This window comes from Brachycentrus maculatus, unplaced genomic scaffold (assembly GCF_059751285.1).
Source record: "Brachycentrus maculatus isolate JH-2025_06_01 unplaced genomic scaffold, ASM5975128v1 h1tg000388l, whole genome shotgun sequence".
In the NCBI taxonomy this organism is placed as follows: Eukaryota; Metazoa; Arthropoda; class Insecta; order Trichoptera; family Brachycentridae; genus Brachycentrus; species Brachycentrus maculatus.
The window spans coordinates 724,632-740,547 of NW_028281137.1; the positions used below are offsets into that span (position 1 = coordinate 724,632).

At 39.8% G+C, this 15,916-nt stretch overlaps 1 protein-coding gene across 2 annotated transcripts; it reads right to left on the reverse strand.

The window, feature by feature from the left end:
- Positions 1 to 473: 473 nt before the first annotated feature.
- Sf3b1 (splicing factor 3b subunit 1) lies at positions 474 to 15,772 on the reverse strand. Of its 2 annotated transcripts, XM_088270667.1 has the most exons (21): positions 15,650 to 15,772; positions 15,195 to 15,466; positions 14,989 to 15,115; positions 13,341 to 13,420; positions 11,432 to 11,638; positions 10,676 to 10,874; positions 10,257 to 10,525; positions 9,733 to 9,922; positions 9,007 to 9,275; positions 7,531 to 7,734; positions 7,198 to 7,396; positions 6,786 to 6,944; positions 6,414 to 6,706; positions 6,176 to 6,334; positions 5,882 to 6,070; positions 5,394 to 5,576; positions 5,031 to 5,209; positions 4,117 to 4,362; positions 3,183 to 3,395; positions 2,060 to 2,276; positions 474 to 993 (listed from the first exon to the last, which is right to left on the reverse strand). In XM_088270667.1, the coding sequence occupies exons 1-21, from the start codon at positions 15,675 to 15,677 to the stop codon at positions 835 to 837; spliced, it is 4,041 nt and encodes a 1,346-aa protein (XP_088126793.1). In that variant the 5' UTR covers positions 15,678 to 15,772; the 3' UTR covers positions 474 to 834. The 2 variants fall into 2 exon arrangements, with proteins under 2 accessions (XP_088126793.1, XP_088126794.1); XM_088270668.1 differs by lacking the exons at positions 15,195 to 15,466; positions 15,650 to 15,772 and adding an exon at positions 14,029 to 14,097 and having other exon boundaries at positions 14,989 to 15,046.
- Positions 15,773 to 15,916: the final 144 nt, after the last annotated feature.

A 15,916-nucleotide genomic window follows, 5' to 3' on the forward strand; every position in this document is an offset into this window, starting at 1 on the left:
ATGAAAGTAGACTGAATACAGTCGAAATGCGATCTCTCAGAAGAATGTGTGATAAAACGAGGTATGATAGATGTTCGAATAGTGAAATAAGGAAGGAATGCAAAGCTTTATTGTAAGCATTATCGAAAAAAAAATTTTTTTCTTAAGAAAGGTGAGGCGAATGTAATTGGAAAAGGAGCAGATGAAGACCGAGAAAAACTTGGCATGATCAGGAATGCCAAATACTTGAAAGCGGTCAGGTTAGGAGTCGAAACAATCAGCGGGTATGTATGAAGAGATGCATAAACGTGGAAGAGGCGAAGAATGTTTGCAAAGACAGAGTGGTGTGGCATTCTATTTTCTCTGCCTACCCCTGTTAGTCAGATACTGGCATAAATACAAATTTCAAGGAGATAGATAGCTGGATAGATGGATGTTCAATAATGGGCAGTATGGGATGGTCCACAAAGTGATATTAGAATAAAAGTCACAAATACATTTTGAATATTTATTAAAATTCACGGAAAATCTTAAATAAATATACATACATATATATATAAAATGATGATTGATAAATGTCCGCATTTCCATTCCTTTACTAATTGGGAAGTAGAATCATATTATCATAATAATATTAAACCAGTATATTATACTTTATTGAAATTGTACTTCAAAGCAATGAAAGTTAAATTATGACTCCAATAAATGATTATAATTAATACAAAAGGGAATTTGAAAATAAAGCATAATTCAGATAAATCGATTAGTTTACACGATTGTTCAAATGGGATTGCCTAATACACATTTGCTTAGTATGTATATTGTTCACAGCGCTACGAGTTGGATCGGCTTGTATTACATCATGTAGTCGAGTTGGTATCTGGCGTAGTGATTGTTGGTGTCGTTGTGTATGCGCGGATATCCGGCCACCAGAGCGTCCTGTCCACCGATGTATAGCGTGTTGTAGATTTTCCAATACACATCTCGCACCTTTCGAGCCGGGTGGAACAATCCCTGTCAAAAAAAATATTTATAGTTATTAATAAAAAGACATACTAGGACTTTGGTGAAAAAATCCTAATCGGTTATTATGCCTCTGAAAGAGATGTATCAAATTAAATTAATTTTTATTATTAAATTAAATTTCAAACTGGAATGATTTTTCAAGTTTAGTCGTCTATTTAACTACTGTTGACCATTTTCAAAGCTGTTTATCTAAGCATCTGCTTATATTGAAGAAAGAAGATCGCAGACAAAATACAGTAAAACCCCAATTAACACACAAAATGTTCCAATGAGTTCCAGCACTAAATGAGTGGTAAAGTAGTTCCAGGATGGACTTAAAATAAATATTACGAGTGAAGGCACTATGATTTACTTTGACCTTTATAGAAATTGAACCAGGGACCTCCAGTATGGTAGCCAAACACTACACTGGGAGGCGGACAGTTTTTTTTTAATTTAGTTATTCATATAACTTCTATTATTATTGTATCAGGCTTCACTGGTGTGCCTTTATCTCATACACACCAGACGCTTTTTAGATTGGTTGAACTGTAAAGCAGCAGAAAGGAGAAAAATTGATGCCTTCGAAATGTGGTGTTGGAGGCGCATGCTCCGAATTCCATGGACAGCTAGACGCACCAATGAGTCCATTTGCCAGGAGCTACACTCGGATGGCTTGACTCTGGCCAATATCTGTACCCGACAGATTCTCCAGTTCTTTGGATAAATTGCGCATGGCAACGAGGATAGCCTGGAACGACTAGTTGTGATCGGTAGCCTGGAGGGAAAGAGAGGGAGAGGAAGATCCCCACACGATGGACCGATCAAATTAAGGCAGCAGCAGGCACCTCAGTGGTTGGAGCGCTACGTGCAGCGCAGTCAAGGGATAAAACTGGAGAAGAGTCATTGCTTCTGCAAGGGTCACAACCCTCAGCAATGAGGAATAAGATGGAGAAGAAGAACTGTAATTGACTTGACAACTATATATACATTCCACTTGGAGACTGCCGGGAAAGAAGTTTTCTGATTATATCCGGGAAACATATAGGTAAAATAAAGTACATGAAAATAGTACCTGTAATGTGTACTGTAATATCTTGATAGGGCCGAGTGCCACTCTAAGCCCCTCGATGGCGTCCATGAAGGCTTGCACCAGATGGGGCGAGGTTTCGAATATGTTGGGCCACACGTGGTTCAGCAGGTGGATGAGGGCGTCTTCGCACCCGAAGCCAAACACTCCGAGGGCCATGTGCTTGATGGCGGCGCAGGCGGTCTGACGATGCACCAGATCCCTGTGGACAAAACATTACTCAATGCTGGCTGCGTATATCAACGAGCTACCATTGGTGACAGCTAAACAAATTCAACATGACAAAATGAAAGTAAAACAAAAATGCCTTCTATAATAATTTATGGAGTACCATTTCCTTAAGTTGATTTAATTAACCACCCTACCTCATTGAAAGTACGTAATAGGCGTGCAGAGTATCTGCCGGATAACACTAACCTGTATTGCGTACTCATGATAAAAAAATTTATTCCAAACCATGTTGTGTAGGCTTCAGGTACATAAACACCCTTCAGGCACCCTTTGAGCGCTTGTGCACTACACGGAATTTTACCGTCCGGCAATCCATTTTTTTATAAAATAAAAGCTACTGTTGTAGTAGATTAGTGTGATTAAATTTTGCGCACCGTGATCATGCAACGATCAAGAGCACTGATCCGAAGAAAGACAGCCAAAAGCAGAAGCCTATCATCCGTTTTATTATGCTAACTGAAGAGCTGGACGATAAAATTCCGTGTAGTGCACAAACGCCTTTTAAGGTGTTTTTACATGTTACGTATATCAGTGAGATACCGCCTTTCTTGACTGTCTTTTAGATTTACAGGCATTTTTTAAATATCATTATTTGTTTTATCTTTATAAAAAAAATTATTGCGTCTTTTATTTGGTACATATGTTGAGAAAAAAATTAAAGGATTGAGGTCGTTTAATTGCGAAATATAATTGAAATTATTTGGTGAACAAATGCATTTATAGTTTTTTTCTTAAGATAATCCAATTTTCAAAATTTAATTTCTATTTGCTGATGGTAGAGCATTTCATGGCATCGGGCACGCAGCAGTGAAGCCACACTTGGCAAATTAAGCGCGTTGATTGGCAGTTGTTGTAGCCGACAGAAGGGTGGAGTTACCTGTCCATGAGGGCGTCCTCCAGTAGCGGGCTGACTGCGTAGATGTAGTCCTTGCCCATCTCCCCGATGTACTCGAAGAGGAAGGAGAGGGACTTGAGCACGCCGTTCTGCACGTTGAGCTCGGGCACGCGGTACTCCGTCATGAGCGCCGGCAGCACCGTGAAGGGAGAGCACGTCTCCGCCACGATGGCGATGGCCACGGTGGAGCACACTCTGGAACCGACATCAATGTTTATATATGGCATCGTATCTACCAATACATTCTCACTAAATGATAATATTAGGTGTATTCTAAGGCCCTTTCCATTGTTAATATTCGATTTAAGTCATACTACTTCTACTTCAGATTTACATCTCCAAGTTTTCGGGTAAATGAAAAAAATCATTTGCAGGTAAACAGAAGTTGTGTATTTCATCAAACGGAAGAATAAAAAAAGTTAGTAAAATATTGCTATGATACGAATATTATATATCATATATTTTGATTTTATTTTATTTTTTATTTTAACTTCATGTGCGAAAAAAAAAAGTACATTGGCAGGCTAAAAAGTAATATCTTCGAACCAACCAATATTATTACTACATTTTATACTCAATTATCAGCATTTATATTCTATAACACATTACGCTTGTATAATTGAAATATGCATTGTTAACATCCTTCCATTTTAGTTACATTCTGGCAATCGTTGTTTATCAATGCAATCAAATTCATTATCTTTGTAATCAAAATGTAACTATGTTTTAAAATCACTATAATTTATAGTGATTTTAAAACAATGTTACATTTTAATTATTAAATAGAAAATCACAAAGTTAGTGCTACAAATATAAATTATATTCAATATCTTGAAAAAAAGTAGAGTACCAAATTAAGTTTGCACCGATTCCGCAGTAGTTTGTGCGCGTGCAGTGATATGAAATGATTTAGTACCTGTTCTGCCTCTCCTGCACCTTGAGGTTGTTGAGCAGCGTGGCGAGTACGTCATGCGGGCCGATGGCCTTGGCGATGTAGCCGAAGGTGTTAACGGTGGCGCGCCGGATGGCCTTCTTGTGGGCCTTCAGCAGTTCCAGCAGCTCGAAGCAGATGCGCATCCACTCGCGCGCCGACACGTACTCGGGACCCCGGTCAGCGATGCGCCCCACCAGGTCTATGCAGTTTTCTTGCACCTTTTCATGTCTGCCAAACGACACAACTTCAGTATTCAAGCATTCCAGATAATATTTATATATATCGAGACACAACTTATGATTCTACTCAATTTATCTATTTTTACAATAAAAATATAACTTGCTTTTAAAATCACTATAAATATTTTATTATAACTTAATTATAATGTCAATGTAAATAAAGTTATATTTTTACTATGAAATGGAAAATCACAAAGTTAGTGCTTCATACTATTTATTTTTCTTTTCTTTTCCTTTGACAGTCGTTCCATTTTATGCGGATATCAAAGTCTGAGCTCACTCAAAATATGTATTATGTTTTAAAGTGTTTGTTCCCATCACTAACGATTGTGAATAAACTTGTAATTTCCTAAATACCCCAACAGACATGTCGACAAAGGGCCATGATCACCAAGATATTATAATAAAACTTTTTCCACCATAGCATTTGTATGCTATGGTGGAAAAAGCTAGATAAAAAGAATTAGTTTGTATGTACTAAAAATGTCCTAAATGCGCTTAAAAAAAAAATTACTAAACAATTTAAAAATACAATTTTATTGGATGCTTAATTTTTTTTTGTGCTTCTATTTTTTCAATAAAATCATAAATCATGTTTTGATTTAATAATTTAATAAATAAAAACTATTGCAGGGTCATAAAATTGATGATTGTTACCTGTTTTTCAATATGGGTGTCAATCTGGGTAGAAGGTCTTTGATCGGTGGTGTCATTTTAGTCATACCGATGACATTGACAATTGCCTTCAGGGCTCCTAATATTGATCCTAGCACTTCTGGGTATTCTTCTCCCAGATATTCGTATAATACAACACCTAAATGTCCCATTAATTTTTCCTGTAATAATAAAACAAAACATATGAATATATAAGCACGATGCAATTTAATAAAAGCATTTCTTATAAAAAGCAAATATTATAATAAATAGAAGAAATCAAGTATTTATTTAGTAATTTCAGAAGAAATGAAATATGTAATATTAATTTAAAAGATTTTTTTATGGCAGTATGTAGTCACTGACCTCTTGGCATGTTTTCATAACGAGAGCTATTCTTGCAATGAGGTCGGCGGCTTGTTGTCGTACTTTGGCAGATTTATTGTTGAGTCTCCACAGAATGGTACCGCAAATCTGAGGCAGGTATGGTTTCACACGCTTCCCCAGTTGGTTCACTATAGTGCCGAATCCACTCAACATCACTACATCCTAAAAGAGATAAAACATTCGGAAAATCATACAGCATCCGAGTGCTGCAGCGAGAATATAAGCTCAGTCTGCTATGATAAATCAATGCATAATACAGCTCCATTCCAGAGGAATCAGCTATGACTGATTCCTCTGGAATGGTAATAAAAAGCGAGAGTTACATTTGATTATTTATATTTCAGCTTGATCTTATTGTTTTGAAGGTAGTATTTAATGAAAGTGGCATTGCATAAATTAACCAAAACTATTATTAATATAAGAGTGGCTATTTAATATTAGCGGACTAAAAGCCTTAGTTGACTTACCTCAGTTGTCTGTTCTTGGAAAGCGTAAAGAATTCCGTCAATAAGTTGTTCTTCCAGTCTGCTGTCTATGTCTGCGGCTCCCAAGTTTCCCATAATCTTTTCTATAGACTCCATTACCATCTTACGGTACTGTTCATTCTCGTCTTTCAAGTCATCGACCACGCGGTTGATGATTTCGCTGGCTCCCACCTGCAACCGCAGCGCAATAGTTAGCCAAAGGAGTAATACTCACAAACTTTACAAAGGAAAATGTAATTACTTTTATACATATTAGTATGTAATTCCTAGACTCGCCTTGTTTGCAATCTCGACAGTGGTATCGACGAGTTGTCTGTAGTTCCTGCGGTCGAGCGCCATTCGATGGTTCCAGAAGTGCTTGAAGAAATGAGGCAAGATCTCGTCCATGATGTACTGAGATTCCACTCCATCCGTGGCGCAACATTGCTTAACAATCTAGAAGAAAAATAATCATTGCGAGGAGTTAGTACGGAGGGGGCTAGTTTTGAGAAGGAGCCGGTCCAACGATAGTCACCTTGAGTACGATCTTCTTCATCTCCTCGTCGGGCGACTGGAACTCGCGGATGAGGATGAGCATGACCTCGCGCGTGTAGTAGTTGGCGTACTCGGCGTCCATCAGCGGGATGAGATTGCCGATGGCCTTGAGGAAGGCGGCGAGGCCTTTACCGCGATGCGTACGGATCCCCTTCCACAGCGGCTTCAGCACCGAGTCGAAGGACTCGATGCCGTACGGCGTGGCCGCCTCGGCCAGCGCCGCGCTCGCCAGGGCCGTGATGGTGCGCACCTTCTGCTGCTCGTCCACCAAACCTGGACAGGCAAGGGGTTACATTGCTAACTGCACACTTCTCACTCTGATTTGAGTAGTTGTAAAGCGGTCGTTACTTACCGTGTTCGATGATTTCTACCAAGCTCTTGAGATGCGGCAGGATCGCGCAGCCCATAAGGATGGCAATCTGCTGGACGATCTTGATGCCCGTGTGACGAGCTTGCCACGACTTTTTGGAGCGACATACAGCCTTCAGGAAAGGCAGCAGAGAAGGGATACCTGTAAGATATAAAATCCTATAGATCGCTGAAATCTTTTTAAATAAAATTCAAGTCCAACTAGGATTACAAGCCCGATGAAATATATAAGTATTATCTACTTCAATTTGGAAGGTCTCACTTTTCCCCTTTCTTGACGTTTGTAAACAATGAGAAACGATCATAAACATCACAACAACGTAATATTCAGTTTTAACCGGGGATATCTTTACTTATATTTAATCCGTAATATCTGGTGATGGAAAGCAGCTTACCGAGAGCGGAAGCCACGACGGCGAAGGCTCGGGCGGTGGTGTTCCTGACGTACTCGTCTATGTTGTCAATGTCGGGCCTCATGGTGGAGATCATGGTGGCCAGTCCGGCCGCTTTGGCCAGGTTACTGATGATCTCTCGGCCCTCCACTCGGGCGTGGTAATCCTCGTCAATCAGCAGCGGTTCTATCACCACGAGGATCTGCGCAAAGGAGTAAGCAATAATTATAATAAGGAAAAACGCAAAATCTTAACTTGCGCTGTATTCGATTTTGATGTGTGATGCACCGGAGATGTGTCGTATTAGCAACTGGTTAGATTCAGTTGTGGAGTTACCTTGTGAACGTAGGGGCGAACCAAATCGTCCAGTTTGTACAGGATCCTGTCGATGACCTTGACGAGGAGATGCCTCTCCTGGTCCTCCAGCGTGGGACTCATGAGCAGCGGCAGGATCTGGTTGAAGAGCGGCCCGGCCCCAAACTCGCGAGCCTTGTCTGTTATCTGCCTCAGAGCCGCCTTGCACATTGGAGGGGTGCCATTCTGTAATGGAGATACAATATTTTACCTTTTTCATATTAATAATTAACTGTCCCGTTCCGAAGGGGGTATCAATTTCTTTACTAGCGCTGTATCTATCTCCACAGTTTAGCTATCGGCGGTACATCGTCAAATTTGCACGCGTGTGCATCGTGTTCCCGATAAGCAAGCGTTATTTGGCAAATACAGAGTGTTTTTTCTCGTTTCTAATAAGAATTATAATTAATTTAAACTATCTACTGATATTTCTTGGTGCAATTGCATTTTTATATTTATTTTATAAATATCTACCTTTTTACACTGTAATTAAATTGCCATAATTTTAATATTTACTTTACCCTAACAATGAGTGGAAAATAATTGAAAGATGATATGATTGAGCACTTTCTGAGCGATACGGACACTGATGTATCTTTAAGTGATGATGAATTCCATTTAGGGTTAGAAAATAAAGATTATGCTTCCGACGCCGACTCAGATAACTATATAATCCAAGAACTTGATGAATCTGACTCTAACAGCGTCGAGCCCGTAGATATGGAAGACAACAGTAGAAATGAAGAAGAAAATTTGTTCAATTCCAGGCTACAGATGGACAGATATTCCCAAACCCAAGATTCACTGTCCAAACTGTTCATACAACGTAATGTCATTTTTGTATTGTTTCTCGCTATCTGATTTTTTTTCACCATTCTTTGTTTTTTTTCACCATAATATAACGACAAATTAGAAACCCGCTGAGTAGTATGCTTCTCTCTCTCTCTCTCCTCACCCCATCTCGCTCGCATCGTTTCTGGCCGAAGCGCTACTAGTGTCCAGTGATGTTTGAACTTCGGGCGGAATTGAATGTCATTTCCGCAGAGAACTTCTTCACAACTATGTTTTTTTGAAAATTATTATGTTTATTGCAGAAAATTCAAATTATAATGGAAAAAATAGAATAACAATAGCATGATAAACATTTTGACATTAGTCGAATTTGTAAAAAAACTCTATAGCATTTTACTTGGGGTATTGCCAGTACCCCCTTCGGAACCCACGGATTGTTTTTATTTTACTCCGGACCGGAAAGGTTAAAGAAACCCAAATTAATGAATTAAAAGAAAAAGAAAAACTCATTTTCTAAATACAAACTGTTGCGCAATTTGAAAAAAAAATTGATGTTGCTTATCCAGATTTTCATATTTGTTACATCTGGCAACGCTGTAATTTAACGGATGTTTTATTTTCAATTATTGAAACTAGAAATCTATACAGATATATTTGAAAGTTTACCTTAATTTTGAGCAGCAGCTTCATGATCTTTCTCTCCTTCTGCTCTTCGGGTGGCAGAGAATCCTCATCCACGTCGGTGAGCAGCTTGTCGAAGTACTGCGCGTCTTCGGGCTTCATGAAGGGCAGGTTGGGGTGACGCGGCTGCGAGTCTAGTAGGCGCGCCGCGGCCCCCGCCTCTTCTTGCTGCAGAAAAAAGCCCAACGGAGTGTTGGCGCCCGGCGTGGGCGTGGCCGTCAGCTTGCGTGCGGGCGTGCGGATCGGGATATAGCCTGATGATTTAATAAAAGTGGACATAACATAAGGAATTTTATCGTTGTTAGTTGGACTGGTCGTTTTCACTCGAGTTTGGCTAAAGTAAATCAATTATTATAGATAGAAAAAGCTTGCCAATTCTAATTACAATATCCTTCTAGTTCCTAACAGTTAATAAATATAATAATAATTATTATATTAAATTTATTTTTATATTTTATGACACTAAATCAAAGAGAACTAATTCATCCATGCCTCAAACCAAATTTAAATGCAAAAAATTATCCATAGGTGTTGATATAAGTACGTAAAGTTGAAAAATGACTATGCATGCGATGCGCTGTCATCGGTACTTCTATAAAAAACGACAATAGATGCGATGCGCAGCTTACGGGTTGATTTAAGGCATGAAAAAAAAACACGCATTCTGGATCTTGAATAACAAATAAAGAGGTCTTACTAAAGATGGTTTACCTGCGGGGGGCGGCAGCACCTTGTAGCCCGGGGGAAACATGGTCTCCAGTTCATCATCTGTGTACGGGCGGTTTCTCTCGTCAATTTCCTTCTCCCAGCGGTAAGCTTGCAGCTGCTCCGGGGTCATGGCAGCCAAGTGCCCAGGAGTCGGAGTGGCCAGCCCCATGGCTTTCAGACCAACAGGAGTCGACTGAGGTGGAAACAAAACAATTTAAAAGACTGAAGAATGTTTTTTTCTCTGAATGACAAAACCTTTATCAATAATTAAGTTGGCAAAAAAGTTGGATATTTCTGTCTTTTTTTTCATGATTTAGTTAATGGTGCACATGCAAAATAAATCACCCTATACATAATCAATATCATATTCTATTGTACTTTTTGTGCTCGTAATGAGACATTAGCCGCAGAATTAGCTTTGTTCATCTTCAAGACTTCGAGGTATAATTTATTAAATATTGCCAGTGTAAAAATAGTTTAATACTAACAGATAACAGTTAGCTGTTAGGGATATTGTTAATACTGACCCCTCCAGGAGTGAAGATGGGCGTGTGGTGCGGCGTGGGCGTGGCATGCGAGGGCGTGTGCGAGGGCGTGGCATGCTGCGGGGTGTGGGAGGGCGTGGTGTGTGACGGAGTGGCCTGCGAGGGCGTGGCGGAGGGCGTAGCGGCCGAGGGCGTCTCGTCCCACCGAGAGCGCCGCTTGGAAGCGCCGGGCGTGGGCGTCTCCTGGATCAGGTCACCACCGCGGTCCGTGCGAGGCGTCTCGGCCCATCCGCTGTTGTGTCCCGGAGTTTCTGGAATACACGTGTGTAAATTGTTTTTATTTATCATCATAAAAAAATGTTGCGGAAATTAGTGAAATATTTTTTCTTCGTACTTCAGTTCTGTAAAAGATAATGTAGAGCTATCTTCGAGGAATGCGCATAAGTCCGATGTGGCCTCACCTCTTTCCGTCTTGGGTGTCTCATCCCATCGGTTCCTCCTGCTGGCCGGCTGCGCAGGCGTCTCGCGGCCCGGCGTGGCGTGGCCAGGAGTGGCGTCCCACTGGCGGGTGCTCTGCCCCGGCGTGGCCCCGGGTGTCTCCCCGCCGCGCCCCGTGCCGCCCCCGGGGGTCTCGTCCCACCGGTGGTCTGCGGGAGTCCTCTGCGTACAAAACACACGAGATTAGCAATATGAAGGACTCGACTCATAAACGACTTCTTCTAACCATATTCTCAATTCGTTAATAAATACTGTTTTTCAAATTGAGTTTGGATGTAAGCCCTCTAGTGGTGGATGCCGGAATGCATTCTAAAAATGACACTGAGAAGTACTTATGACGCACGGGACAATAATTGAGAATAAATCAGACAAGTAGGTAACCCCTAGTTTTATGTTGGCGTTATACTTTTTGTGGAATATTGGCATAAGGAAAGAATTACTTCTAATTGAGCAAGATTATTTTTAATTATGTATTCAATATTAAACATTATCATACTTGTACGTAAATGTTACAACTTCAAATGCTCTTCTTGAAATCTATTGATTATGTTTCGAGAAGCTGATAGTAACAGGGACAGTCGAGGGTAATCTCACAAGAGGATGGTTTGTCAGAACTTGGACCGACTAAACAGGGATTTTTCTAAATCCTGCTTTCGTTCAGAAGGACCTCCCGGGGTGCCTGGCGCCACTCATCTGCGAGATAATGAAGAAATATTTACATCTGCTTGTTCCCAGGAGGTGGGTGTGGTGGGGGCTACAGTCCCTTTCTTGGCGGGCACGAAGTGCTCCTCCACGGTCTGATCCCAGCGCCCGCGCTTGCGTCCCGCGGTGCCGCCCGCCCCGGCCGCGCTCTTGGCCTCCCCGTTGCTGGACGACACCGTGCGCAGAGTCCCATCCTTGGCCTTCTCCACTATCTTCTTCCTCAGCTGTAAAGGAATACCAAAATTATTATTTTGCGCATCTTGAAAATTGTCGATTTAACACTTCAACACTGATCTGAGTAATGATCATGTTGTGTCGCTACTAAGATATTAAATGTGTACATATATTGATAATTTTCAACCATGCAGATTTACAGGTACTAAAATCTAGTTAACTTAATCCTGCTTTGAGTATTATTCGGAAATGAAATTTTCTTAATTTGAAATACATTATTTTCTGTCATAAAACTTTTAATGCGTGGATTTATTAATTATTACTTCAATTTATATGAGATTTGCCAATTTTAATAACTGTCGGACCATTTTGGTTACAATGACTCAAATCCAAATCAGTTTTAATTTTTGTACTGACATTTCATGGTGGAACTGCATTTTTTTAAAATAAAATAACAACTACAGTCGAACTCGGTTATAGCGAGATCTCGGATATAACGAGGAAACATTTGTTGACATTTTGGTTTCGGATTTTCTCCATACATTTATTCACGGTTATAACGGGCAACTTCTTGGCTATAGCGAGCAAAAAGAGATTTCAAATATTTACAAAATTTGAATGTTTTAAAACATTTTCGACCTTAAGCAATAAAATCCATTACGTTTATGACTCTAACTACTAAATTAATGTTGTCACCGACAGTAAAAAAAAAAGGTTTCACGCATATGGGTTTAAATTGCATGTTGCAAATTGCAAGCTTTATGTCTGTAAGGACCTACATTATTACAATAAATGACTTATTTTATAGTTTTTGAACGTGGGATTTTTACGATAGTTTCCATATTTTGTATGTTCTATGGTTACTATGCACATTGCATAATAAACATTACGAGGCGAGGTGGGAAATGTCAGATCAATTCTAGAGCAGGTCAGTTAAAAACAAATCCCTGAATTATCAACATACTACTAATAATAAAAAGTGTCTCTCAATTCGTGAAAAGGCGGAAATTATTTGTGAAATGGAACATGGCGTTAAAAATGTTGAAGTGTATAAAAAGTTTTCATCATTCTCAAGTGTCAATATATTTTTATCTGCATTTAAAAAGAACATCACGGACTCGTAGGAAAAATAGGAACTGTGATCGTACGAATTTTGATGAAACTGCTACAACAGTTTTGCACTCAAGCAGCACAGGATTTTCCAATTTTTATAGGAAAACTGGATTGACAGAAAAATATGACATGTGTGTAATGGGTGAATTGTATGAATTTTGTTTTAATTGCGACATAGTGTTATGTGACCACTCCAGATAACATACTTCATGTGATAGGTATGTTTTTTTAAAAATACCTATTCTCGGATATAACGAGTAATAGTTATAACGAGCAAATTCAGTCAGTCCCTTCATCCTCGTTATAACCGAGTTCGACTGTATATAGTTTTTTCCACATTTTTTTTTATTGAGAAGTGACTGTGTTTTGTCGTTACTGACATCATCAGACTGGTGGGAGGCGTGAAAATTCTATGATACATACACAACAAGGCAGGGGTTGAAAATCATGTTTTTTTTAAAAAATAAATTCTAACGAAATGAATTTAAATTGTGTGAATTTAAGTAGTGTACTATAATAATAACATATAAGTTACAGTAAGGGTTTTAAAGTACTTTATTATAGAAATGGATTTTTGAGCAAAATGTGTATTTTTAGAGCATATAAACTGTAATGCACGGTAAGTGTGGAGTGACTGACCTCTGTCTCCTCTCCCTTGAGGAACTGCTCCTTCATGATCTCGGTGTAGGTGCGGGAGCCCACATCGGGGGTCTTGCCACCTGCAACACAGCCCGTCGCATGAGACATTATACGCACCGACTACTTTCACTATATTATTACACCACGTCGCCTCGCAGCTCACGGGGGGAGAACCCAAAATAACCAATCTTATGTTATTTTCAAAATTCATTTCATCGTGATCTTAATGAAAACCGCGCTAAGTTTTAAAATAACTAAAATTCTAACTGTTACTTTTCAAGGATCAATATAATAACGCAAATTATTATTTGATATAATTTATTTATAACACACTGACCATATTCAATTTTGATTGATTAGGCATAAACTTCGTAGAACAACATTATAATTTAAATATAAAAATAAATAACTCGTATAAGACCACTCTTTAAAATCAATGTAATCGTTACTAGTTTAGAATATTGGTAGTTTTCAAAACTAGTCGTTTACATGAATGAAGTCAAAAAGTGGTAAATATTTACAGTAACAGATCTCCCCGAGAGCTGCGAGGGAGAGAGAGAGAGTAGAGTAAAGTAAACAAGGCCCGAGTCGCTAGGAGAATGGAGAGTTGGCTGACGGGGCCGCGGGGGCGGCGGCGCGCGGCCGGCGCCCGAGCGCTCCCGCCAGCCGGCCTTAGGAGGATACGTACATTGTGTCCGGCTCCACTCCGCACTTCTCGAGTATTTGTGCTTCTAAATACACGTGGCGAGAGAAGAACCTAGAAAAAAGCTGGGGCAATTAATAATTTTCTGTTCGTTTCATTCAATCTTTCACGCGGGAATATTGTCTGATGACTGATAACAAAATACTCGTTTTGTTTAAATTGACTATTGATAAATAATAAAACATTCCGACGACTTCCTCGGTGCATTACCGTACCAGTACTACTGTACTACCGTACCGGTACTACCATACCGGTACTACTGTAGCGGGACCCTGTGGAACCTCTCAGGGAGGAAAAAAATTGTTTACATTAGTAAAGGTCAAATATACTTGTGACATACAGTTACACCTGACTTTGCTAACACCTTCCTTCATCGCTCTCCGTCACATCCCTCGTCCCTTTACACCTACGCGCTTACCGACGGATCGTCGCGAGCGTGTCTCGAGGCGCGAGTGAGTGCACAAAGAGTAAGCGGCGTGCGCAGTCCACCGCCTTCCGCACGCTTTTCCTATACGACGGCGTGACAATTCTCATCTCGCATAAAAGCTTGTACGTGTAAAGGGAGCAACTCTCAACATACATCAACCACTATAGTATCAAGTATTTGTAAGTCCAGGATATACTTGTTGTAAATTAAATGCTAGAAGTGTGCATTTAGAACTTTGCACATATGTCTATTATTCCCAAATGCATCTTACGCACAATCATTCATCAATCCACATTCAGTAACCCCAACTGACAAAATATTTTAACTGAATACAGTGAGAAACCACATTTTATAACAGAATTCAAACATTATTCCCACAAGAAAAGGAATACATACAAATTTAAGTTTATTTCAGTACTGAAGCGGTAACTTTCAAATAGTGTTTTAAAAAGTGGTTTTTGACAAAAGAAAACCGGTAACATATGTTGAACACGATTAATTTATGATAATTAGCCAACCTTGCGCGAAGGGGTCGGAACGCTCCGGCGAGATGATCATCCGTCTCCTCTTCTGACGATATTCATCTTCCCGGTCCGCGATGGTGGGACGTCTCCGATCCGCAAATGGATCATAATCTTTTTCACTCTAGAAAGGAAAATACAAATTATCGATAAAGAAAATAAAACGGCGCAATACGGTGCGATTCGATAAGATAGCGACATACCTGCGCAACATCGTTCAAGAGCGCCGCCGGAGCAGTGTAACCCGCCCTTTTATTTTGGTTGAAAGGAACTGTGTCGTATTCTTCATCTTCAATCTCGTCGCTCGCTGCGATGGACGTCACATACCCTTCGTAACGAGACTTTCCCCCGGTAGAACCGTCATAAATATCACTGTCGAAGTACCCACTCTCCCCCAAACCGACTCCTTGGTCGGGATTTACATTCTCAATATCTTTCTTCTTCGATTGTATTTCTTTTATTTGCGCCTCGATATCTGCAAAAAAATGACCGATTACAAATCTCAATTTTACAACATCAAAATAAATAACATATAAACCGTTCGTTGAGAAACGAATATAACCAAAATGGCACGCACTGATGGAAAAGGCAAGGAACATAAAGAAATTTTACAGGATTGTTTCAATATTTAATCAAAATATGCGTTACAAGTATTTACCTTCGTGCGTCCGTGGAATAGTATCCATTATGATAAAAACAATTTACAAAATGCTTCCATCCACCGCCGATCGGACGTCAATTTTTGCCAAAGATTATCTGAATAATCAAAGATGGCGTAAAATAGCTACCAATTGATTATATTACCCAGCTAGGTTCTCATGATTCGTTTTATTTAAGTACCTACGTAAGAAAGCAATATAATTTCCTGCCTGTGTTTATGGTAAATACTTCTATGGTAATGCAGGTTTGACATTATCATCTTCCT